A 26,887-nucleotide genomic window follows, 5' to 3' on the forward strand; every position below is an offset into this window, starting at 1 on the left:
GCAGATTTGCTCACTAGCTAGCCGATTTAGGATTGCAGCCTTCATTTTGCCAGTGTCGTTGAGGTGAGGTCAGGCACTCTACCGCTTCCCAAATGTTAAGGGGGAGACACCAACAAAATATGGTCATTGCTCACAGCTCCAATATTGGTTCCAACTTCTTGTGCTATATTGTAAGTTCTGGCAGCCGGGGGGCCTCCTAAAAGATTCGCACACCCCCTTTGCAACCTACCATGACTTAAAACAATGCTTGTGTGAAGGAAGCCATACAAAGCAGGCCCATCTTGGCCATCATTTGCTTATTTCAATGATGCCTGTTTTTATTGATGGCTTGGCATCTTCAACCCCTTTCAGTTCTGTTGGTTTGATCTGCAGGTCAGGAGGTGTATAGCATGGGGAACAGTAGTTTTGTGTGTGTGTGTGTGTTTATGTATATGTGTGCATGTGTGTGTGTTTATGTATATGTGTGCATGTGTGTGTGTTTGTGTGTGTGTGTGTGTGTGTGTGTGTGTGTGTGTGTGTGTATCTCACAGTATATATTGCAGTTTTTGTGGTGGAGGAAAAGAGGTGGGTGGGATTGTAATAGATCTCACATACTAGGGCTGCATGGGCCCCTACGTGTGTGTTTGTGTGTGTGTGTGTGTGTGTGTGAGAGAGAGAGAGAGAGAGAGAGAGAGAGAGAGAGAGAGAGAGAGAGAGAGACGGGTGTGGGGGAGAAGGAGCGGTCCAGGACTGCAGTGGGAACCATGGCTCACTGCTCCTTGGATCCTGCCCCCAGGGTCCCCCTCGCCTCTCCAGGCTGGGCTCTTAAAGGGAAATCGTGGCGCCTGCACATGCCAAGTGACCCAGGTGAAGGAACATGTGACACCTGCTTTAATGGGCTGCCGGCTTCCTCCGCTGAACCAGGGCCAGCTCCACTCCGGCCCCCGGCCAAGCCGGCAGGGAGGGGTCACCAGAAGGCTCACCGCAGGGGGAGGCCGAGGAGCGGAGACACGGGAGAGCCACAGCGGTGGTGGAAGGATGGAGAAGAAGAGGCGGTGGGGAGGGAGTGGGAATGGGGCGAGGAGGAGGAAGGAGGAAGCCCCTCGCCGCCCCGATCCGTTTCCCCCTCGCTCTCCCAGTGCACTCCTGCCAGCTGGACACGCTCTTTCCATTAAGAGCTGGCAAGGCTACGCAGGGAGAAACCCCCCTCCCCTCCTCTTCTCTTCTTCGCCTCCTTCCATTCCCGTTGCTGTTGATCCAGTACATGCAACCTCCCCCCTCCGCACCCCCATCCCGCCCACCCATTCTACTGTTAATTATTGTAAGGGGTTTGTGACATCAGAGCTTTCTTGGCCAATCGACCCTCAAAGTGCCGTAGTGTAATTTGCATGTTGCCCTCCTACTGGCCGCGTAGCAGAAGCGGGCAAGATCGGTGGGCAAAGTCTCACCCCGTTGGGTAAAGAAACAAGGAGCGTAAAATCCAATAGGGTAACCAGCAGACTTTTTTTTTTTTTTTGCATGCTGCCGGGTCCTTCCCTAATAGCCACACACACCAACTAACTTTCAGCATCCTTTTTAGCGGTCAGAGTTGCCTAACAAGACTTCTTCTCGTGCAGCCCTGTATGTGTTTTCTTGGAAGGTGGAGTACATCCTTTTGAGATTTACTCCCAGGTAAACGTGCATGTATGGTAAATTGCAGCCTCAGCAAGTCAGTCTACTAAGCTGCGCGCTGCATTGTTTTGGGATCCCTCTTAATATTTCAGCCAGGACCAATAACCCCAGAAAGATGGCACTGCATTATGCTTGCTGACATGGAACTGATCCGAGTCAGCTGCTTTCTATAAAGAACTACTGTGTTAACATAGTTAGGGATCATTGTGTAAAGAAACTGTACCCCTGTGCTTATCTGTGCCATTCAGATTGGCTTGGGATACAGCTACCACTCCCCCCCCAAAAAAAAACCCCAACCCCACCAGCCCCGTATCTTTAGCAGCAACCTGAAACATAAATTTAACAGGTGACATGGAGTGATGGGGGAAGCTTTATGTGCTAAATTTCTGTGAGCTCAGATGATGATAAAAGACTTAAAAGCAGAGCCAGCAAAAAAATAAAAAAAAAGGTGGCAACCCTGCCTGGGGCTAAAGAGCTATTTCTGTGGAAGCACATATAACATATACCAGAAATTTCTTTGGGTACAAAAAGTTGGGTACATTTCATTGTCTGTTTGATCATATGAAGTTGTGAGGCTCTTTAGGAAATGACCTGCCTTCTGCTTCTTTCTAAAGTGCAAGTTTACATAATTATTCATTTCTATTTATTTATAAGATTTCTTATCCACTGCTCACCATCAGGTTACAAAAATAAAATATAAAATTAGACTGTGTACGCACCATACATTAAAGGCACACCAACGCAAATAATTGTAGTTTACCCCTCATGAAGCTACAATTCCCAGTATTTTCAACAAACTACAATTTCCAGGATTATTGGGGTTTGGGGGGGTGTTCTTTAAATGTATGCAGCCTTACAAAAACAGATGAAACCTTTACAATGATAAAACTTATAAAAACCATTTCAAATAGAACATAATGATACAAATTCAGCATTCAGGTAAAGAGGTGTGTTATCTAAGAGCCCTGGGAGGGGCCACCCATGAGGTTTTCTGTACCCCTCCTTTTAAAACCATCATATATTTTTACCCTGCTTAGACTGAGAGTGGTCTGCTGAGCATGCAACAAAGCACAGTGCCATGGAGGACCATGGGAAATTTATGCCACAGGCCTGTGCCTGTAAGTCCTTTAAGTGCCTAGAAACGCCCCTTGTTGTTCTCCCTTCAGCTTGCTTGCCCTGATTCCTGCTGTCACTCACACCACCAAGGGTTAATAACATCCAGGTCTAATTAGGGTAAAGTGCAAAGGAGATTTCAGGATGCACCAAGGGCTCCAGGGACAAAGAAAATATACAATATTTTTGTATGAAAATATAAAAGCTGAAGAAAAGTCACACAGCTAAGAGGTGCTGCAGAAAAGAAAACACCCCCATTTTCCAGCAGCTGCTTACTCAGTCTTGACGCATATGCCACGTTCCGATCTTTGCAGGATGGGCCCGTAAGACCCATTTTCCAATAATCACTGAACACGTTCCAGTGAGCTCTTCCCCAGGCATCTAGGAGCCCCATAAAAAACATCGAGTTAGCAATGAGCATCATCCATCAAGCCCACGCAGTGGTATCAAGCCTAGCCCCTGGGGAACTAGGGGGCCCAGATCCAAGTTTCCTCTGACTCAGTTGTTTTAGAGTTGCCACCTCTTCTGGAGGGGGAGAAGGCCAGCCCGTTGCTCATATGTCAATTAATTTGCAATTACGCAATTTTACAGGATGCTGGACTGGATGCGCCATTGGTCTGCTGCTGCAGGCTCTTCATATGTTCTTAAGTTGAGCAAGAGTGGTGATGCTATGAGAATTGATCCTACGCCCATAACACTCTAATGATGCATGTAGAATTGCTTGCTGTTGATAGCTCTTACCTGTGTGTTCCTGCCTACTTATTCCGTGAGACTAGGAGGGTTGGGAGCAAAGCTAGATGGTGAAAAACAAGCCAAATGGGAATTACAGTTGTTTGTAAACTTGGAGCCCTCTGAGCAATTGGAGAAAGGAGCCTTGGACCATGTTTCAGACCCAATGACTATTTAATCTGCCATTGGCAAAAACCTTGTTCGTATAGCACTGAGCAGAACTGTGTGTATGTTTATATGCCTGTGATTGCTGCCCTATATATCACATGCCTCTCACTTCCAGCTACTACTATGGTTCCTTCTATAGCTCAGTGGCAACGGGGCCTGAATTTTGGAGAAGCAAGAGAGATTGAGTTTGATCACGGCTGCTACCCTGATGGATTCCAGATGTTCATGATTTCACTAACATATACATAGAAGTCACTTCCCATACCAATACAGTTCAGGCACATCTTAAGAGCACCACAGCTAGTTGTTAAACAGGGATACCTTTTCCCCAGTTGCTCCCGAAGGTACTTCCTGGTGATTTGTTCGTGGAGCATTCATTCAGATTTGCTTGCAGGGAGATTAGCATTGGGCTTTTTAAATGAGCATTCATTCAGATTTGTTTGTGAGGAGCTCTGGCAAACCTACATCAAAGCAAGTGTTTCATTTTCTTGTCATTTTCCTGACAAGAAATCACAAAAAGTCAGGTCTTTGTGGGAAGCGGGTTTGTTGTATAATAATATAATAGAGCAAGCTGAATTTGCCAGCATGCAATTGCTTGCATCTCATCTGAAAAGAGCAACAGTCTGGAAGTGCTCTGAATTGTGGATGAGATACTAGAGTTCTTACCTGTTTACGTGTGGGTGGCTGGGTGTAGCCACATACACAAGCACCTATATGTATTTGTTGATGCTCCCTATCAGTTTACAAACTGGAATAAACTTTACACCCAACCTAATAGCTGCAATTATTGCCTCAACTTTCTAAGATTCTGTGTGACATTACTGAATCTTTACTGTAGTCTATCTTGTTTTACCCTGACTGAGTCAGCCTCTCAGTTCATTGACTAGCTGAATCTATTGAGGGTGGGGAGAATATTATTTTAGTATAGGAAATGCATACCCTCCAACATTTCTCTGTTGAAAATAGGGTCGTCCCTTTCCATAATGACCATTAAACTATTTATACTCCACACATCTTACTGGGTTGCCGCAGGCACTCTTTGCAGCCTCTAACATATATAAGAACATAATAAAATATTAAACATTAAAAAACATCCCTATACAAGATTGCTTTCAGACGGCTCGGAGGCCAGAAAACTCCATACCCTCCAACATTTCTCCAATGAAAGACATCCTAAGGAAAAGTGGGACATTCTGTGATGAAATCAGAAACCAGGACAGCTTCTCTAAATCAGGGATGTCCCTGGAAAATAGGGACACTTGGAGGGTCTGGGAAATGCCTTAAGGTTTCAGGACATCATAACAGCATTTATGCACAGTGACAGGCATATTCAAGAGTGGGTTTAGTGTTAGGATAAGTCTTTGTCAAGGGATGTAATTAACAATGAAGGGCACATTAAACAAAAAAAGCACACCAACACTCCTTTGCATCTGTGCTCTGGACAGTAGTGTAACTAGGATGTTGGGAGAGGTATCCCAACACCAGACACATGATCTAGGAGGGCAGAAGATTGGGTGCTGCCAATGGCATGTAGTTTATAATAGCTTCACACATTCAAAGATCATCTTCACATTTATTTAGTTATCAGCAAATCAAAATTACCTACATGTAATTAATAAAATCATTATAAATGGTGGAATAGGTGCCACTGATTATAACTTTTCTCATTTAATTCTAATTCTAAATTTCAGGCTCTAATTTAAAGAGAGAGTGATAGCAACACACAATACTGTATATGGTTTCCACCAGTCATGGTTATGGTTAGTTACGACACTGGCTCTGTGCTATAGTGAAGTGAGCTGTTGATTTACGCATTCAGCTGATTTCTTAGTAAACTTCAGGTTTGCACAGCACAAATCCTGTTGGCCCACTGTTCCCCCTTTTCCATTTGTTCCCTCCTGAAGTAATTCCTATGGCTTGTGGCCATTTTCACTTTCTGTATGGAGTCATCTAAGAGCCACACAGATATGTGCCATTCGCATGGAAAGATAATGTGACTGTCTGCACATAGCTTGTTAAGTACAGAGCCCTTTTCCTGCTTGCTGCTTACCTCCCTGCTCTCTGTGCCTTCCAGGTGCATACCTCCTCAGCCGAGCTCCAATACTGGGATTATGTTCAACTTGGGGAAAAGCATAAAATTTAACCAATGGGCAACACAACGATTTGGCTGTCCTTACCCAAGTTCACCTTTTGCTGCTAAATATTTTGTTTTCTTCATTTATTATTACATTTATACGTCACTTTTTCTCCAAGAAGCGCAAGACGGTGTGTAAGCTTCTCTCCTTTCCTCTTTTATCCTCAGAACAAACCTATGAGATAGTTTAGGCTGAGAGACAGTGACTGGCCAAGGTCACCCAGTGAGCGCCATTGATCAATGAGAGTTTGAATTCTGGAGTCCCAAGTCCTAGTCCAATACTTGTATGCACTACACCATGCTGGCTGGTATATAGATTTCAACATCCCTCTTTTTCTGTGTCACTGGAGCAGATTTATATTTACATAACTGAATCTGCTGCCAGCGCTATAAAGTGAGGGTGGAGGTGTGAGAGGGAAAGCCAACACCCCGCCCTCTCTATTGCTTCTCTTCCCCACTCCCCAGTTCCTGCCTGCTGTCACTGGCGGAGGAAGAGGAGTGTGGGGGGAATTCACCGCCCCGGCAGCGCGATCCTGGTGGGGTGCCATTGCAGCTGCCCCCCCCCCCGCCCATGCTGGGTGCCACGCCCCCTCAGGCACCACACCACGCCCCCAGGATGCATGCCACACCCCCAGGACATGTGCCAGCCCCACCCCCGCCTGCTCTCTGCCCCCCAGTGCCGGAGCATAAAGCTCCACCACTGCCTGTTGCAGCCAGTCATTCTACACAGCTCTGACGACTCTTCCAGAAATATTTATTTATTATTTATTTATTGAATTTATATACCACCCTATATCCATAGGTCTCAGGGTGGTCCACAACACAAAGTTACAGTATACAAAGCACAAAATACACAAATGAAAAACAATAGAAACACAATAGAAATAATCAAAACAATTAACAATACAGTACTAATGTATGCACACTAATGAACAATACGCACTAATAAACAAGGCAGATTTCTGGGAGTGAAAGCTTTTTGACTTGTTGCTGCTGAACTTCCCGATGAGGAGGAGAGGGGAAAGGGAAAAAATGGAAGGAAGAAAAAGAGGATATTAGGAAATGAGAAAGGAGAGAGTTTCCTGCATAATGGGCCAGGGAGAGGGGGGGAGAAGGTAGCTGAGCTATGGAGGTTCTTTAATGTTGGCAATGTCTCGAGAGAAAAGGAGGTGCACTGAAGTGACTTCTTAAGTGCACAAGCCTGGGGAGTATGTATGGAGATCCTGGGCTGCCCAGACAACAAGACCGCCCCCCCCATCTCATTGATGTGATCCAAAGGAAAGCAGAGCAATATGTTAGGTTTCTGGAAAGAGGTGTACTCAGCACCTGATTCCTATAGTGGGTAAAGAGTGGAAGACCAGGAGAACTGCAAGATGGGGATACAGAGAGATCTGTGGAGGGGGAAACAGATAAAAGGAAGTAGAAAAAATAGAGCTAGGAAGACAAAGAGAACAGTAGTAGTGGTGCACAGATTCCACATTAACTCTGGAAAAACTTTTTGTTAGAATTTTAATTCAGTGCCTTCTTTTTAACCCGTTCTCTGTTCATTCCTCTGTGACTCTCAGCGTCCCATCTCATTCCACAGGCCTTTCTGAACATTTCTCCCTGTTAAGACTACATGTTTTCCTTCTCTCTGTTCCGTAAAACTGACTTTCTTCTCTCTGAGCATAGAATATGCTCTGGAGGCACAGAGAGGACCGCCCCCCCCCCAAAAAAAGGCCAACAGAGAAAGAGTTGTAAATGATAATGATTGATCACTATTTGATTGTTTTGATGTTGTTAGCAACCTTGGCTATTTCTATGGAAAGGTGGGATAAAAATGTTTCTAATAACTGTCACCATAATTAATGTGCTGAATTAAAATCATAACAAAGGAAGGCTATAGGATATTCCCATGTAGGCTGTCCCTAATCTCCCTGGGGGAAACAGGGGCTACTGCAAATGTGATCAATCAAAGTAGTTAACTAACTGACAATAGATACAGTTAGAATATTTCCCTGTACATGGCAATGAAACACACTTCAAAGGGGGAAGCTGCATGCGTACTTCTTTGTAGGAAAACCAACTACAGTGGTACCTCAGGTTAAGTGCTTAATTCGTTCCGGAGGTCCATACTTAATCTGAAACTGTTCTTAACTTGAAGCACCACTTTAGCTAATGGGGCCTCCTGCTGCCGCCGCGTTGCTGGAGCCCGATTCCTGTTCTTATCCTGAAGCAAAGTTCTTAACCTGAAGCACTATTTCTGGGTTAGCGGAGTCTGTAACCTGAAGCGTATGTAACCTGAGGTACCACTGTACTGTCAGCGCCCCCCCCCACCGGGTATTCAAGGGTACACAGTACCAGAACCTCTTTTTTTGGTTAAAAACTGTGTCATTTATTGTAACAACTTCATAGTGAGTTTTCTAGAAAAAAAACACTGATTACTACTACTATTATTCCTACTAAAATGTTTCTTCTTCATCTTCTTCTTCTTCTTCTTCTTCTTCTTCTTCTTCTTCTCCTCCTCCTCCTCCTAGGCTCTATGTGCTTTAAATTCATAAAATCTCAGTACAAAAACATGGCCCAAATACAGCACAACTTTCACATAGAATCATCTAATTGTAGGGTTGGAAGGGACCTCAAGGGTCATCTAGTCCAACCCCCTGCAATGCAGAAATCTTTTGCCCAACGTGGGGCTCAAACCCACAACCCTGAGATCGAGAATTTAGTGCTCACCCAACTGAGCTATGTTTCTGAGAAAGCTGCATGGGGCAATTACGTAACAGAAATGTTAACAGCAGCAGAGGCAAAGGACCTATGTGGATGTAGCTTTTAATTAAAGTGGTAGCAGGTACAATTAAATGCTGATTTGAGATACCAAATTTACTGGGGTTTTGTGGGGGCTTCCCCAGAAAGTCCCACTGATAGTCCCACAGATTGCACAGCAGCAGCTCTGCAAGCTCCAGCAAGCATCAACCGCTTGCCGGCTTGTGATTCCAGGTTGCTAAGCAAAGCACACCTTTGGCGCCTTGCTACAGGCTCATACAACGGCATGCTGCAGCAGTGGCTTTTCACAGAGCGCCTGCGTGTTTCAGGAAACAGTTTTCCCTCTGCAACGCAAGCTCACAAAAGGATGTGATGCTTTGCGAAAAGCCACTCTCCCCGTTCCTTTGTCAGCAGCGTAAAGATGCCAGAAAAAATCCAGCGCACATCCATCGTTGCAAAACTCGCCGAACATGAGTTACGATTCCTGTCTCCTGCATCTGTCCTTTGCTGATGTAGAACAAGACAGGAAATCTGCGGTTGAGGTTCACGCTGATGTTGTCTTACATCTGGCACACAGTTCTATGGTATTCTGAACTAAGACCCTACTACTCTTTATCACTAATCATTCCCACCTCCACCATCAAGATACATTCTGAAACCCAAGAAGACGCAAAGGGAAAGGGAAGGAGAAGGACAAGGACAAGGAGTTGATCTAACTCATTCTAGGGGTTGGGTATACAAAACTATTCATGCATTAATTCCATCTCATTCCAAGTGCTTTGTATTAACCTGTCTTTTTACTACAACGCTCCATATAGGCTGACTCGTTTTGCTTAGCTTTTCCTCTTTTAAAAAAATTGGTTTTGGAATCTGCTTATCTAGAGCAAAGTTGGGCTAGCTAATGAATACAGGTAGCAGTGTAGCATACCACATACGTTTGCCAAATGTATGACAGCATCAGGATGGAGCCTGACCTCTCTACTTCCTGGCTTGTTATAGCTTGGGAAAGAAAAAGAAAAAAAGTTTAGTATGCTTAAGACTCATATTAAAAGTTGCTGTGCTCTAAAATCTATATTAGATCTTGGACAGCTAAAGATAAGACATATCATGAAACTAAATACTGGTGGCTGACTAGGGGTAAATGTTCGCAAGCTAATTGCATTTGTTTTGCAAAAAGAAGATAGTTTTATCAGTAGTATGCCTAATTCAAGAGGACCATTTTGTAATAACAGAAAGAAAGAGAAGAAAGAAACCTAGATTGGGAAAAATGTATAAATCAAAATCGAGTAAGCTGGAAATGTAAAGAGAAAGAAGGCACCTTTTATCATATGTGGTGGTCTTGTAATAAGGTAAAAGCATACTGGGAAATGATATATAATGAATGGGAAAAGATGTTTAAGCTAACATATGTAAAAAACAAGCAAACCAGAAGCTTTTCTTTTGGGAATTATAGGTGCAGATTTACCTAGGCAGTATAGAAATTTATTTATGTATACAACCACAGGTGCAAGAATGTTATTTGCCCCAAAATGGAAAGATGAAGGAATTCAGATGAAAGAATAAAGGCTACAAAAACTTATGGACTATGCAGAAATGGCAAAACGTATTGGAAGAATAAGAAATCAGGATAACAAACTTTTTATAAAGGAATGGAAATGGTATATTGAATATTTACAAACAAATTGCAAACAGATAAAAGAACTGGCAGGACTATTGTAATAACCTGCAGTTTTTAAAATACAGATATATGAAAATAGATGAATAAAAGAATGATGATTAAAAAAAATTAATATAACTTAGAATATGTAGGGAATGATGATAAAAAATTTAACGAACTGCAGAAAGAAGAGGAAAGAAGACAAGATTTGAAATGTCTGAATTATTGTTAAATTACGACTGAAATGTATATAAATGAAAATCATAAATAAAATTAAAAAGAAAGAAAGAAACTGATTTTAAAATGTGAAGAGGGTAGGGGTTGTGTCTGCTTAGTTGCTCATAATTCCATTAAAAGCTTAATGGAATATCAATAGTCCTTCAATTGCATATTGATAAACAGACATGATAAAAATAATGGGGCAAGCTAAGTAATATTGGTGAAAAGAGGCAGCTATGTGCAATATTTTTAATGTTTGATGTCTTACTGTGTTTTAATTCATTGGAAGCTGCCCACAGTGGCTGGGGTAACCCAGTCAGATAGGTGTCATATAAAATTATTAATATTACTACTACTACTACTACTACTACTACTACTACTACTACAACTACTGTACATTTTTTCTTATGGACTAACATGGCTACCTTACTTTTTTATGAATGACTGCACTATAAAGGAACATAGCTGTAACAATGTTATAGATCCCCTATCAGCTAATAATGTGGAAATTTTCAATCACAATGCAGAAAAAGGTAGATTCTAAGAATTGTGATGTGGTGTGATATTATTTAACAACATTTATATACTGCTTGAAAACCTTTAAGCGGTTTATAAAAAATAATTAAAAACATTAAAAACAGGGATTTAAAAATAGTCAAAAGATAATTAAAATGAACAGTAGCTAAAAAGAAATAAAACACATGTAACTTTTACATTTTTATAGGCTTGCCTAAACATGGGAGAATAGAACAATGTGCTTGTGTAGTACAGTAGAAATACTATAGAGATCTGCAGGAATTACAGTGGTACCTCAGGTTAAATACTTAATTTGTTCCGGAGGTCCGTTCTTAACCTGAAACTGTTCTTAACCTGAAGCACCACTTTAGCTAATGGGGCCTCCTGCTGCTGCTGTGCCGCTGCTGCGTGATTTCTGTTCTCATCCTGAAGCAAAGTTCTTAACCCGAGGTACTATTTCTGGGTTAGCGGAGTCTGTAACCTGAAGCGTATGTAACCCGAAGTAGCACTGTAGTGACAAGTACTTAAAATTACAACTCTGAGATGTGTATCTATATATTTATAATTTTGTTCCCCACTCCCAAGTCATTTAAAAACCATTTTTGCTGTGTGTACGTAGAAATGGCACTGTATTTCTAAATTTACTAAAACACTTATAGGACATGTAAACCTCTACTTTTTAACCTGCCCAAAGCTGAATTTTAGGTTGTTTGGTTGTGTTGTATGAATTGTCAGATGACTCTCAAAGTTTGGGGCAAGCTGCCCAGCCTCTTTGAACAGCATGCACGATTCCTTGATCCCTCTCAATGTGCTTTTATCAGGCTAGGAGACGAAAGTCTTGTGCTTAGGATGAAGAGAGATGTAATACAAAAAGAGGGCTCATGGTGCATCCCTCAGCTGCAGGATAAGTCTGGTCCCCTCCTAGCTTCACGTTTGAAAAGGAAGACTTGCACACACAGGTGAATCAAATGCTGACTCAGCTCTTAACTACTGTCCTCCACCCCCCTATGCTTCAGGCACCGTGTCTGCCTTTCAATAGATTTTTAAAGCACAACGTGAATGTTCATGCATTTATCGTTGGCATTCGTTTTTTAAAAAGAAGCTTTTTAAAAGTGCAAAGCTACTCCCAGCTTAGGGAGCAAATTTTGCCTTGTGGGTGCCAGCCAGTCAGCTCCTGGCACAGCCAGCTGCTGATTCAAACCTACAGAACGGCCCACTCCTGCACTCTGCTGCCCCTTGAGAGGAAAGGTACCTTTGGGCTGAATGCTGTGATGACACTTCCAGAGCTGACTGCTATTTGTTTTTTTTAAAAAGTACACCCCTATTGTGTTGGCTGCATACTGTAGTGTTGAATGTTTGGTGCTGATGACCAGAGGAGCAACCTCCTGTTTTTCACAGGCAGTTTGCTTCCCTGTGTCCCTCCCTTGTGGATCTTAAGGTACTCTGTAAAATATTGGATCTGCTTTTATGGAGTAAATGTATTCCCTCCTCCGTACTTTAGTCGAACATGACTTAAATACATCCAAAGTTCTGAGCTGTTCTTTTCCTATCAGATTCTAGCTCAAACTCATTTGGCATCTACAGTACTTGCCCAACTAATAAGGCCTTGGCTTTCCATTTAGAGTGCATTGAGCTCACAGAGGTGATGGTAGAGGCTCACCCGCAGGCCAGATGTGGCCCCTGGGGCTTCCCTGTCTGGTCCTCAGAGGCCTTGCCTCGCCCATCCTCAGCTGCAATTAGGCTTGGAAAAAGCCTCTTGTTGCAGCCAATAAAAGGCTACACACACACACTGGTCTAATTGCATTGTGGGGGACAATTTCAGAGGGAGGAGGGTTGCAGCTGGGGAGGAAGGTTTAACCCTTCCCCACGTGCTGCAACCTTCACACCAAACAATAACCCCTCTCCGGTGCCACGTTTAGGCTTGAAAAAGCCTTCTATAACACAGAATACAGTATTTTTCTTGTGTCAGGTATAATATAGAGCGTTTGCCTTCTCTCGAATCCAGTATGAACTAAATCTAAAATCCATTCTTTAAGTTTAGGCGATAATATATTTCATCAGATGCATGAAGTGGAATGAAAAGTTGATGAGACGTCTAAAAACTTGGGTGAAGGTACAGTGGAGTTAAAAGCCAAGCGGAGGAATTAGAGCAGCAGAAATGTAAAGCGTATATATTCTGTTACCTGGCATGTGAACTATAATTCACAATTTAAACATAAAGGTGTATCTGCTGGAACACCAAAGCAAAAATAACAAATCCCCTGGTAAGAACATACATTTCCTATGAATAGGCTTTATTCTGAGTTAGACCATTGCTCCATCTAGCCCAGCCTTGTCTATTCCGACTGCCAGCAGCCTTCTCAACCTTGCTCCCTGTGATTGTCTTCAGTAGGGATTCCAGGGACTGAGCTTGGAATGTTTTGTAAGCAAAGCATGGGCTTTACCAGCTGACCTAGGTGAGAGAGCCAGTGTGGTGTAGTGGTTAAGAGCGGTAGTATCGTAATCTGGGAAACCGGGTTCGTGTCTCCGCTCCTCCACATGCAGCTGCTGGGTGACCTTGGGCCAGTCACACTTCTTTGAAGTCTCTCAGCCCCACTCACCTCACAGAGTGTTTGTTGTGGGGGAGGAAGGGAAAGGAGAATGTTAGCCGCTTTGAGACTCCTGAAGGGGAGTGAAAGGCGGGATATCAAATCCAAACTCTTCTTCTTCTTCTTCTTCTGTTATGAGAAGGGAATGGAGTGGAGCGTGATTCAACCAGAGCAACCCAACCACCATTCCCCAAAAGTGGGCTATGTACCAAAATGTTGCATTGACACAGCTGCCACTCCCATCACTCCTCTCTTGTTTCTGGCTTGGAAAGTGTGTGTGTGTGTGTGTGTGTGTGTACACACTGATGTTACTCGGAGGGGTGGGGTGGATTTGACCCTGAGGCCTCCAGTTGTTGATTTCTGTACTAGATTCCTGCTATAACAGCAAATGAAGCACAAGTACCTTTGGTATTTTTATTTTAACAATGGGATGCAGTGTCAATTTGCTAATGAATTCTCTTCTGAAAAATAGCTTCTCCATTACGTTTTTAGGAATTCAAGAGTCGGAATCTGATGTGTATGTGAAATGCTTTAGTATGTGACCTCCCATTGCAGAAATACCATTTCACAATGTTCTACATTCATTTTGCTCATTAGATCATGCAGAGCATCTCACGTTCACTGCAGTTTCGTACCGACGCTAGTAATTCTTGTCAATAAACTGTGCCATGGGGATCCCATATAATCCTTAAATATTCTCCGATTTAAAGCCCATAATGGGCAATTGTGACCATATGACCGCCAAATGGCCTGGAAAATGCTATAGTCAGAAACATAGAAAATCCGTGTAGTGATAAATAACAAGGTCGGAGTCAGTTATATGTGGTGGCAGTGATCAATTCTTAGAATGGGGTCATTAGAACTGGAGGACCTGTTGTAAAATCATTTGTTGAGGAGTGAAGACTATAGGTCACACTCTTAGGCTGTGTCCAGATGGCAGCTTTCACCACAGCTGATTTAATGCTGCAGAACACTAAACCAGAAGTGGGGGAAGCTATCTCAAGGAAGAAGTAGCACCTGTTCTGGGGATTTTATGCTGCACTTGGTCCGTGCCACCCATTCTGATTCTGCTAATCTTTGGTCTGTTATGGACTACTTAGCATAGTCCTCCTGTGGTTTGCAAGCACTAAGTGCCCCGGCCCAGCATGGCCAGCACTCCCCATATGAAGGTGCCCATAGATGTCAGGGAGAAATAACCTGGGGAAAACTAACTGTTTTTCATAGAATCTATGATTTTTAAGGAAAGGGCTTTTAACAGTGCTGTACCATTTACATTATCTGTATTTTAATAGATTTTTTAAATATTGTATTAATTCTGTTAAAGTTTAATTACTTTTTAAGTTTCATCTTTCCTATGTTTTTAGCCTTTTACATTTTATTCCAATTTGCTTTGATTTTTGTAAATCGCCTTGAGACTTACCTGGGGAAAGGGTGGGATATAAACAAATACAAGGCGGCTAGTAGTAATACAAGCAATGAACCTTAACAGAGATGCTGTGGTTTATAGAGCACATGCGATTCTTGGCTGTGTACATAATGAGATATAAAGCAAGAAGTATGGTTTTCCCTTTGCTAGGAGATAACCAGTATTAGAATGGTATACCATGCTGCTATTATCCATTTCAAAACATTTCTATTACACATTTCTTGTTTGGTAAAAAATTGAGAGGATTTCTGGAAGGAGCTTTGCTGAAAACTGCAGAGCAACTATCCAAAATGCTATGACGTCTCACTGTGGGAATTTAAGATGCACTTCTCTGTTTAGGTTATGCAATGGGAGATTAAAAAGTAATTTAGTCGTCTGCATAGAGAACGAACCTAAGGATAATTTTTTTAAAAAAAACTTATTTATTAACAGTTTCATTCTGATATATCAAAACATGGGGGGGGGGGGAATCTGACTTGCACTTGTAACATATAAACTGTTACAAGTGCAGATTGGATGTTTTTCAGAATTAAAATATTCAAAGCAGCTTTCAAGAGGACAAGATACTTAGCAGATTCCAGCTATTTCCACCCAGCTCTAAAGAGATGTTGTTTTCTTTCATTCGTTTGGGCATTAGGCTCGATGGGTCACCTTTTCCATTACTAGTGTTTTTCAGATTTTTAGGAACACTTAGTAATTGTATGGGGGTGCCGCTCCTTTTTTCCTGTTCCTTGCAATCGAAGTTCAGGCAGCTGCTTGTAAGTGTCTGGTCTGTTCCTTATCAATGCAAAGCTTTCAGAAAGAATTATAAAGAATGCTAAGTGGTTCTCTGACAATAGTCCCGTCGTTTGTTTTTTTAGCACATCGCATTATTTTCCCATCTGCGTATATATATATTGGGGGAAGTATGCTAGATATGATATCTGAAGGAAGAAGATTTTTGATGGTTGTGTAATTTTGCAGACAGCAGACATATATCAGGATAATTAAAGGCTAGAACTAGACATATTTAGACTAAACTTGGAAATAAACACAAATCCTTAACCATGAGGGTACTAGCCTCAGGGACTGCCTACGTGAGATTGCAGTAGATTGTGTGTGAGTCAGTGGGAGAAGGTCTCACGGCTCTCTCTCATTAATCTGCAGCAGTCCAACTAGTGCTTGGATTGCTCTGCCTTGTATGCAGAGGACCAGACAGGATTGTGATCACGGTTTAAACAGGGCTAGATGGACAACTATGATGCTTTAGTTGAGATTTAGCCATTGCTAAGGGTTGGATTAGATGACTCTCGGGGTCCCTTTCAACTCTAAAACTCTATGGTTCTATGAACTCTTTGGATCCTGGATGAAAACAACAGTGGAGTCCTCTACACTGTTTCCTTATCTCATATTATCTTGACAGGAACAATATGACTTATAGACTGTATGCAGTATAGAGCACCCTAGCACAAACTATAGAATCATGCATTTTAAGGAAGTACAACCAGTATGATGATTTTAAAAGTTATAACTACTATTGTGATTTAGAAATTAACAACAGCTCCATTTGCATGTTCCTGCCTAGTGGAGCAAGTGGGAAGGACATCCATTTTGAAGATACCATATTATATATTGTACAGTCGTACCTTGGAAGCCGAACGCCCTGGAACTCGGACATTTTGGCTCCTGAATGCCGTAAACCCGGAAGTGAGTGTTCCGGTTTGCGAACATTCTTTGGAACCGGAATGTCCGGCGCGGCTTCCGATTGGCTGCAGGAGCTTCCTGCAGCCAATCGGAAGCTGTGCCTTGGTTTCTGAATGTTTTGGAAGTCAAACGGACTTCCGGAATGGATTCAATTCGACTTTCGAGCTACGACTGTATTATATAATAAATTTATCTACTGTCCTTCATCCAAAGTTCACATATGTTTACAACATAAAAACACAAATGCATCACATTATTGTTATTTTTTTAAAGCATGTTTAAAAGGCCATAGGTTGTTTAATAGCTTCCCCACGAAGACGCATTCACTAGAGCCCCCTGCTGGTTGGGAGCACCTGCCCTTTAGGCTCTTGTTGTTGACCGTAAAGGAATCTGTAGGGAAGAAAAGGGTTGAAGTGCGTAGGAGAGGGAATGGGCGGGCCTCATCCCCAGTGGGAAGAACAGCGGGAGCACTGAAGCAGGATGGAATCGTCTGGGCTGGGGCTGGGCGTGGTGCAAGCAGGAAAATGCCGCGGGATAGTCTTTAATGAAGCGCAAGTGGCCAGGGCCGGGCTGCGTGTTTCATGGGTGAATCATCACAAGTGGGAGGCCTTGGCATGAGTTATGGGGTAGGCTTCCGTGGTGGCTATGCAGGCACAACCACGTTCCCAGCCTTGGCCTGCTGGAATCAGAAGACACACACCGAAGCTTCAGCGTCTGACAGACTGGGGAAGTCAAACGAAGAAGCCACACTTAGTTCCCACCAAAGAAATGTGGAAATCCATGTTTTTTCTCCACGTCTTCAGTTTCTGAGCATATTCAGTCACATACATGTCCTCACCGCCATATATTTCTCCTCGTCAATTGCAACCCAGCATCTCACTCTCAAAATGCTATGCTATTCAGAATTACAAAATTCAAACAGCATTGTTTTGGCCTAAAAATATTTAAAAGTTAGGGAGAAAAGCTCCAGCTTGGATTGATATTCTGTTTATGTACTCAGTGCAGTCCTAACCTGTACACATAATGTGAAAACAGATACTGTATTTACTAAGCAGGTGCAGTTAGATATTACACGTGTAGCAATGAACTGGATCGCCAACCTAAACTCTCCGACCAGCTTGCTCCACTTGCCTATAGCATTAATATGGCTCCTGATGCCCTCCAGATGTTGTTGGACCACAATTCCCATCATCCCTGTTGGCCATGCTAGATGGGGCTAATGGGAGTTGTAGGCTAATGACACCTGGAAGGCAACAGGCTCTCCATCCCTGACCTAAAGCATTAGCCATGTTCTGCCACAAAAACAGTCCCTTGCCCCAAATCTAAATTTTCATGGTGTGGTTAGTAAAGATCCTTAGAATGACCCATTGCCATCCAGGATCCTGCATTATGCATCTATAGCAGTGAATGTTGGTGGGGAGGGGCCTGTGGAAAAACAGGTACAGTCGTACATTGGAAGTTGAACAGAATCTGTTCTGGAAGTCCATTCAACTTCCAAAACGTTCGGAAACCAAAATGCAACTTCTGATTGGCTGCAGGAAGCTCCAGCAGCCAATCAGAAGCAGCAGAAGCCTGTCAGACATTCGGCTTCCAAAAGCAGTTAGCAAACCAGAACAGTAACTTCCAGGTTTGCAGTGTTCGGGAGCCAAAACATTTGAGAACGAAGCTGTTCGAAAACCAAGGTACAACTGTATTATGTGTGGCCTATTTGCCTTGAACCAGGTTGATGACCCTTGTCTCCAGTTCCCATCGTGCCTTGGGGCCCAACCTAGATATAGCATCAGTTGGGTGAATGCAGTTAACATGCACACTTTCTGTAATGTAAATGCTAATAGAAGCCATTTGGGTGGTGGGGAGAGAGAGAAGTTAACCCTTTCTGCCCTGCCATGGTCATGATGAAAGTTTGTCTTATTTCTGCTGGCATGATGAATGGGATCAGACTGTGCATTGGAAAACAACAAAACTTCCTGATGAGTTGGTAGTGGTTAGAGGGCAGTTGGAACCATCTTGTTTACATGAAGAGAACAAGGCTGCTCTGGCCCTGGGCAGAGGGTGTGGTGGTGGGGATAATGGCAAAGTCCTTTTTGTAGTTAGCTCCTTCTCTTTGTCCCTGTTGTTATCCAAGGTGGGGCCAGCATCAAAACCCTGGACAACTCTCAGCCAAGTTCTTTGGAGGTCTGAACTGCCGTCTTTGGACTATGCAGTAAATGTTGGGGTATATATTTTTATATGAACTGGGCTATAGAAGCAGGCTGCGTTGAGCACTTTGTCCCTGTGTCTTCTCCTGGGAATGGTGGTGTGAGGTGGGAATGGGCGATGCAGGCTTTGCTCCCCCTGTCACAGTGCTCCCTTCGCCCACAGCTCCTTACAAGTGTGCTCCCTGCAGGAGATTCGTGGGGGATCCTTGCCTTCCTGTGTGCCACGCTCTGGAACCTGCCTGTGGTGCCTGCACTGAACAGCACGGACCAAGTGACTACCACCAGACAGTCCATCCAGCAGACGTACGACCTTACTCGCTACCTGGAACACCAGCTGCACTCGCTTGCGGCTACTTATGTGAGTGTAGAAGCTTGGAGAGAGTTGGGGACTACTGAGTTGAGCAACCTAGTAGGAAACAGCTCTCCCTTCCCTTGCGTGCCCTTTCTTCTTCCTCTTCCTGCCCAGACTCTATTCCCTCTCTGTAAACTGTGCTTCACTGTCTCTTTCATCTCTGATGTCTCTGTCGCTAGGTGAGGTCAGGCTGCGTTTCTCTCTCTACCGAGTTGAGAATCCAGTGGATTGCAGGCACATGCATAACTTTAATCCCAAAAGCTCAGTGCAAAGAGGAGTGTATCAACAGGCGACAGCATCTGCCTCCGCTCAGTATGTGGGGAAGGGATTCATGCAGGCAGACATTCTAAGACTTTAAACTGCCTGCAACACCCTCTTAACAACACCATCTGCAAAACACGCCACCCCCACCCCGAAATTTCCTTCTGCATGGTGAATAGCTAAAATACGGCTCTTTCCCCAGCCATGGCCCTCACTTGGCAGAATATCTGACATGCTTCCCCCTCCCTGCCTTCAGGCACCGGTGGAGTCTCCCTGTTTACAATCTGTTGTGCATCTCCTGCTGGGGTGAGGTGAGGCCTTGTCTGTCAGAACTCGCCAGGGAAACGCCCGGCTGCGTGGAGAACAGAGACTGGGGGCAGACCCTCATCTATCTGCATGGCATCCCTGCTCCCTGGCCTACCTGGCATTCCAAACCCTACCCCTTGGCTGCGTTCCCTGGCACTGAGTATTCATCAAGAGCAGTCACAAGAGTGAAACCAAGGTATTGATTTGGTTCGGGTATGGGAAAGTGTAGAGGCTCATATTTTCCAGCATATCTGGGTTCAGGAAGCTTCCTTTTTTAAACACAAAATTGAGAAGCCTGGATCCCCATAGGAAAAATAAGAAGTGGACCCATTATATACCAACCTATGTCCATCTTATTTGTTGCCTTCCTGTGTGCCACACCATCAACTGGAACAACATTCTCTAACAAGGGCCCCCAGTGATAACACATAATTCCCATAATGAGCCACTGTATTGAAAAGCATTAAAAATACTTATTGGTAATTAACTAAAGTTCCGCCCATCAAACAGAAGCCTGCCTCCCTAACAAAAGCCTGCCCACCATAATGCCCTCTTTGTGGGGTGTTTTTGTTTTTTTACCCGTGATCTCCCCCAAAAAGCAACAACTCCCCCCCCCCAAAAAAATCCTTGCTACGCCCATGCCACTAGGTGGGGGCCTAAATGCACAATTAGCATGTTAAAGCTCAAGGTTCATCTGGAGGAAGATAAACCATAAGCCTGGCTTTGGACAACTTGCTAAGCCAAACTATGGCTTAGCTGGCGGCAGCAGGACCAGAGGAAGAGCAAAGGAGCCACAGTCTCCTCTCCAGGAGCCTGCATGCTCACACGTACATTTGTGATGCTTTGGAACATTTGTGGTTCCTTTGGGTAGAGCAGTCCCACCTCTTGAGGTTATGGTTTTTAGGAGCCCCTCCCATTTCCATTTGGCTGACAAAAAGGTGTCCCTTCATGCAGGCTTGAAAGGCCCATACTTTTCTTTTCACCGGGCTCATGTGCTCAAAGACCCAAAGACTTGACTCAAAGTGTCAAGAACGCAAATCTCCTTGCAAACATTTTTTGGAGCAAGACAGGGGTTGGAATTGTTCAGCCCTTTTGTTTGGAGGGAGCCAGAAGTTAACAGGGAGAGGCTATTCCATAGAGATGCCAGGAGAGGAACTGGGGCAGTAATAAAAGGAATCTTCTCATGGCTTAAGGAGATTAAGGCAAGGGAGGACTGCATCGGCTACCATTGGAGGTTATGCTATTTCCAGCAGAAATCAGGCCTTCTCCACTATCAGAGCTCCAGCTTAAAATTTAGCACTGCGTAGACCTAATATAATAGCATATGCAACCATTGCATTTCATTACGATTTCCATATTCTCTGTACGTCCTGATGGTTGCCTCCTTACCTTCAGTGTTCCCGTAAGTAGGTTGGCATTCACTGGTGCAAAATGATTAGCAATCTGACTCAGCAGGACAGGAAATGCACACCCATGTGCCCGCACGCGCACTGCCGGATAGCCCCAGGGCTTCTGTATCAGTATAGAAAAAGGAAACCAGTCAATTGTGCTGTCTTGCTGGCTGCTTCTTGAGGGATGTTGTGAAACTTCTGCCAAGGGATTTCTACTGAAGCAAAGCTGCTCCCATATGTGGCGATGTAAGCTGTGGACAGAGGAGGCTATTCAAACAGCTGGGGGGGAAATGAAATAAAACATCTTGACAGCTGAGGAACACTGGGGTCACAGCTGCATGGGTCTTATTTGGGGGATTGGATGTGCCGTTCAAGTGCATCAAATCTCCAAAGTAGGAAGGCCCAAGGTGTTTTCAACCTGCAGTGGTCCTTGCCTGCTTGTTTGCTGGGTCAATAGGGAGGATTGTAGGATTTGGCCATCATCTACTGTGGTGGGCATGAGCACATGCAAGGGGGGGGGAGTGCCTGCCTTTCCTTTCTATGCTCCCAGCACTAAGTCCAGTGGCATCTCTAGCTGGGACCATGGACAACCATTGTCTAGGCCAGACCTTACAACAAGGGTGGTGTGAATTTCAGCAGCTCTGTGCAAATACATGATTTGTGGCTGAGTGCAATTCCTGAGAATTCTCTGCTTTCTATTCTTTTAAAACAACAACAACAACAAAAAACCAAGTTTCTAGCCCATACAGCTTCAAAGATAAGTTTATATATATATATATATATATATATATATATATATATATATATCAACAACTCCTGATAAAATCTTAGAAAACTAAGAGATTCCCATAGTCACTTTTTGATCCTTCTCAAGAATAGATGAAACAGAATGAATGGTAAAAAGCAAACAATCCCCCACCCCATAATTTCTACAGGACCCTGGCCTTAGTGTTTCCTGGCATAATTTTTTAATAACCTTGAAACATAATTTTGGTACGTACCCATCTTAAAATTTAATACAGAGCAAAACTCTAGGGTCCAGAAGAGAGCATTCAAGCAGAATCCTTTTGAGCACTGCTGCCGTTGCTGCCCAGATTTCAGTTGCATTGTATTCCCTGCTCCTTGCTCCCACCCAACACTTTCAGCAAAGTTTACCTTGTGGCTCACTTTTAGCAGTTCTGTACTGATGCTCAGGGAAGCCTGAGAGCCAATGCACTCTCCTTCAAGAGACCGTTCCTTCCTTTGCCCATAGAAACAACTTGTTTGTAAGAAAAGCTTGACTGCAACCTGCGCTTTGAAGTCTTGTCTTTTAAAATTTGTGTTTTTACTATTGGCGGGACTTCTCTCTCTCTCTCTACTCTCTCTCTCTCTATTATTGATGTGAGCTGCTTTCAGAGACCATCATTGTCTGAAAAGCAGGATAAGAACGTAATAAACAAATGAATGGAGGCTCAGAAGCAAAACAAACAAAAAAAAAACAAAAAACGCACCCAAATTAAAAGAACCCAAAATATCATTTTGAAATCTTTATGAGATTCACTGGTGGGATGGGGTGGGTGTGAGGATAGAATTCATTCCTTTTGAGCACTTAAGGACAACAGCACGGCTACAGGCAGTGCACATGCTGGCCCAAGGTCCTTGGCTTGCCTGAGGGCCACTGTCTGTATTAAGCCCTACAAGAAAAGGCAAAATGGGAAAGGCAAGCCTGTGTGCTGAAGGCCCACACAAACCCTCTTTAGATTCTTCAGTAACGCGTCTCCCAATTAGCTTCCCATCTGGCTGCCTCACGCCATCTTCTTTGCTTATTATTATTTACTTATTGCATTTAAATTCTGCCTTTCCTCACAGGAGCACAAGGCGGCATGCATAGTTCACCACTTCCCTGTTTCATCCTCCCAACAACCCCGTGTGGTAGGTTCAGCTGAGAGCGAGTGACTGGCCCCAAGGTCACCCAAGGAGCTTCCTGGCTGAGTCAGGATTTGAACCTTGGTCTCCCAGGTCCCAGCCCAGTGCTCTCATCACTACACCACACTGGCTGTCTAAAAGAAAAGAAAAAAACCCACTTCCTTTCTTTGATCTTAAAGTCCAGGCCCTTTAAGTATTAGAGAAGTCACGCTTCAGCTTTCCTCCCCCCGCCCCCCCCCCGGTCTCATGGCGTTGGCCACGTCCCAGCCTGCCCTGTGAGTTGGTTTCTGCTGGCGTGTTGTTTGGGGAGAACCCGTCCCTACTTGCCCCCGGGCGACACAGAGGAAATTAATTTGTCTCCTGAGCTTGTCAGATTGTTCACACAGCCGCGGGCTTTGACACACCTCCCTTCCGCTCTGTGCTTCACCCCACCCGCTCACCCCGATGCCTGGGCAATCCTGCTGCCCCTCAGGGCACCAATGCTGGCAGAGGGGGGTGGGGCGGGGAATCCCAGGAACGCAGCTTAGCAGGGCAAGCGGGTGTGAATAAATGTGTGTGTGTGTTTGTGTGTCTACCAGAATATTCAGGGCAAAGCAGGGATCTCTCACTAAGTGCCTATCTGACCGTGTTGCAGTCGCAATATGTCACCGGGTAAAAAGGAGATAATCAGCATGTCAGTGGATCCCATAATATTTGCATGCACCGGGCACACATACACAATGCAGCTGTTCAGACTAATAAAGGATGTCAGTGTGCGCTCATGCCTGGTGTTGTTGTGCATATCGCTAAGGAATTAAAATTGCTCGCTCTCATACTGCCATACCTCACCGCCTCACTGAGTGGGAGCAGGAGGAAGAGCTTGTGGAAAGGATGAGTGGAATGGTATGTGCAACTGCGCTACTCCCGTATAATAAGCATGTCTAACCACTCGCTTGTCTTTCCACCCTCAGCTCAGCTACCTGGGGCCACCTTTCAATGAGCCGGACTTTGATCCTCCCCGGCTAATCGGGGCAGAGGCTGTGCCCAGCGCCACCGTGGACTTTCAGGAATGGCACAGCCTGAATGACAATGCCCGGCTGGCAGCCAACTACCAGGCCTACAGCCACCTGCTGTGCTACCTGAGCACCATGGATGGGAAATCCCCAGTCGCCATGCCCACCCTGCGCCACAGCCTCGCACACTTCCGCGCCAGCCTGCAAGGGCTGCTGGGCTCCATCGCCGGCATCATGGCTTCCCTGGGCTACCAGCTTCCGCCCACACCGACGGATGGTACGCCTCCGCTCCGCAGCCAGTTCCTGCGCAAGATGGACGACTTTTGGCTGCTCAAGGAGCTGCAGACCTGGCTGTGGCGCTCGGCCAAGGACTTCAACAGGCTGCGCAAGAGGGTGCCCCCTTCTGCTGTTATGCTGCACCTCGAGAGCAGGGGCTTCTGAGCCCTGCCCTTCACCAGCCTCTCTGCCTTCGCCTCGTCCACTGACGTCATACCTGCCCCTCAAGGCCAAGGGCTTTCCAGAGCCCCCCCCCTGAACCCACAGCCTGCCTGCCCCTCTCCACCTCCAACCCACCTCCAACCTGACTCCTGCTGCCACACCTTCATGGTGCTGCACTGCTCTCTATTATGAAGCCGTGCCTCTAGGTGAGCAAACCCACACCTATCTGTTTCTTCCTTTCCTTCCTTCCTCCGCCTTCTCAGTGGCCTGCCTTTCTCTTGTTCTTCCCAGAGGGGGCCATTAATTTTCCAGGATCAGAGGAAAAGCCCTGCTCCCTCCCACCCCAGTGATGAGCAATAAAGCCCTGGCTGCAGGGCAGCGAACATCTGGCAGCCTCCACCTCTGGCACTCTGCTCTCCTTAAATGGAGCTCCCCCAGAGCCTGGGTTCCTGCTTGTGCGCTCTCTCTCTCTCTCTCTCTCTCTCTCTCTCTCTCTCTTCTCATAGAGGATTGTGCCAATTAGGTGCTTACGAAGGGGGTTTACTTCCCACAAACCTGCCTCTGATCAAACCCGCTGGCTCAAGATGATGCCCAGCTCTGGCCTTCCTTTCGGGCCATGAACTCTGCAGCAGGGGTGGGGAACCTTCCTGAAGCTGGGGGTCACATCCCCACCTGGTTAATTCCTCCAGGCGCCAAAAGCAAAGCAGACAGAGCCAGAGCTTGCAGCAGGTGGAGATACCTTATGCCGTCTTTCACCCCCCAACACACACATGTGCACAGACATGCATGCAGAGAACTTCCCTCTCTGCAGTCTCATCTCTATCCACCAGCTGCTCAGGAGATTGGGTGGTAGATGAGCAGCGGGCTGCAAAGGGAGCTGCCCCACACTCTTTCTCAGACACACGCATGCACATTGCGCTGCAAACACGCACAACCTCCCCTCCCTGCAGTCTCCTCCTGACTGAGGAACAGATGAGCAACAAGAAAGAGAGCAGTGTCCCAGGCCTGCTCCCTTGATTCCTGATCAGCTAGGCAGCAGGTGGGGCCGGAAAATTGCAGGCTGGCAGTTCCCTACCCCTGCTCTAGAGGCAACCTCACCCCGCAAGGGCAAAATGGGACCTCTGAATAGGCGTTGCAATGAGGCATGAAACATAAGGGATATGGTTTAATGCAGGCACTGGCGAGCTTTCAGCCTTTTTCTCTCTCTTTTGCAGTGGTCAACTCAAGAGGCTCCCCTATCATTCATCAAAGCCAAAAGCTGCAGCAGAGTTGCCCACGACAGGGACATCTTCTTAGCCAGCCCCAGCAGTGGTCTCCGCCTGCCTGTACCTCTCCCTCCCCACTGTGGCAGGCGGGCCTAGTGAGGCTGTGCGGTTTACTGTCACCAGCAAAGGACAAGGGGAGGAGTTTCCCATAGGTGGCCCAGTCCATAGGTCTCTCTCTCTCTCTCCCCTCCCCTCTCCTTCTGCCCCCCTCCCCACTGTCAGGTTGTGTTATTCTCAGTTTGTCTGTATTAATATTTATTTATTTTCAGATGTTATTTATTAGATTGTATTTATTGCAGAATTTCTATTCTTGTATTAACAAATAAAAGGCTTTCTCCAGGAGCTATGCTGGCCTTATTTGTTTCTCTGCAGAGCATTCTCTGGGCAGATCTTCTTTTATACGCAGTAAACAAACTTTGTGTGTGCATTCAAATACCTTCATTCACCTTGGTTTTGTACCCAGTGCCCCCAGTTGTAGGACTACAATTCCCATCATTCATTGGGCTTGTGATCTGGGGACTAATGGGAGCTGGAGTCCAACAACCTCCAGAGAGCCACAGGTTCCCCACCCCTGCAACAAGAAGGCCGGGGTCATGAAACACACAGTGTGCCATCTCCTTTAAGCCAAACAAATCCTGGGTTACTCACTTTGCCCCCAAAAGCGATGATGTAGATGGGAGAAGCTCAACTTACAGGATTATTGCATTGGCCCCAGAACCTATCCATCTCCTTCCCTTCCCATTTTATGTCCTAAAATAAATGAAAAGGAGAACATGGGCTCCAGCACAAAGACAGTGGAAGCTGTAGCCTGGATTTGTGGGTACATTGTGGTGGTGGTCTTTTTAAAAAACCTGTGGGTTCCACACCCCAAAATGGCTGCCATGGGATAGTGACTAATGGCAAAACTCTCCTTTTGTGAATCCCTTCCCCCTGTACACACATTCCGCACACCATCCACTCATTTATAAGCATTCACCAAATTCATCCCAACACACACTCCTCCCTTTGCCTACATCCCAGGCCCCATCTGCTGTCTTTTTACTCCCCTGAGGCTCCACCCACCCTTCATCCATCGCTCTGGCTTACCCCTTTATTGCCTTCCCATGGCTTCTTTTTTCACCCCCAACATCCCCACCTCTTTTCTGTCTCCC

At 45.1% G+C, this 26,887-nt stretch overlaps 1 protein-coding gene across 4 annotated transcripts in view; it reads left to right on the forward strand.

Moving 5' to 3' along the window:
• The window catches only part of CLCF1 (cardiotrophin like cytokine factor 1), a 51,149-nt gene extending 25,071 nt beyond the window's left edge, over window positions 1-26,078 (forward strand). For 2 of the 4 annotated variants that reach the window (XM_083576509.1, XM_083576508.1), the window contains exons 2-3: window positions 19,015-19,184; window positions 23,992-26,078. In XM_083576509.1, coding sequence (XP_083432635.1) covers window positions 19,015-19,184; window positions 23,992-24,474 — 653 coding nt within the window. In that variant the 3' untranslated portion in view covers window positions 24,475-26,078. Of the gene's footprint in view, window positions 1-18,989; window positions 19,185-23,991 lie in introns of all 4 variants that reach the window. The other 2 variants (XR_014539758.1, XM_083576507.1) reach the window with 2 other exon arrangements.
• The last annotated feature ends 809 nt before the right edge of the window (window positions 26,079-26,887 follow it).

Source organism: Podarcis filfolensis (assembly GCF_964270895.1).
Source record: "Podarcis filfolensis genome assembly, chromosome: 1".
Lineage (NCBI taxonomy): Eukaryota > Metazoa > Chordata > Lepidosauria > Squamata > Lacertidae > Podarcis > Podarcis filfolensis.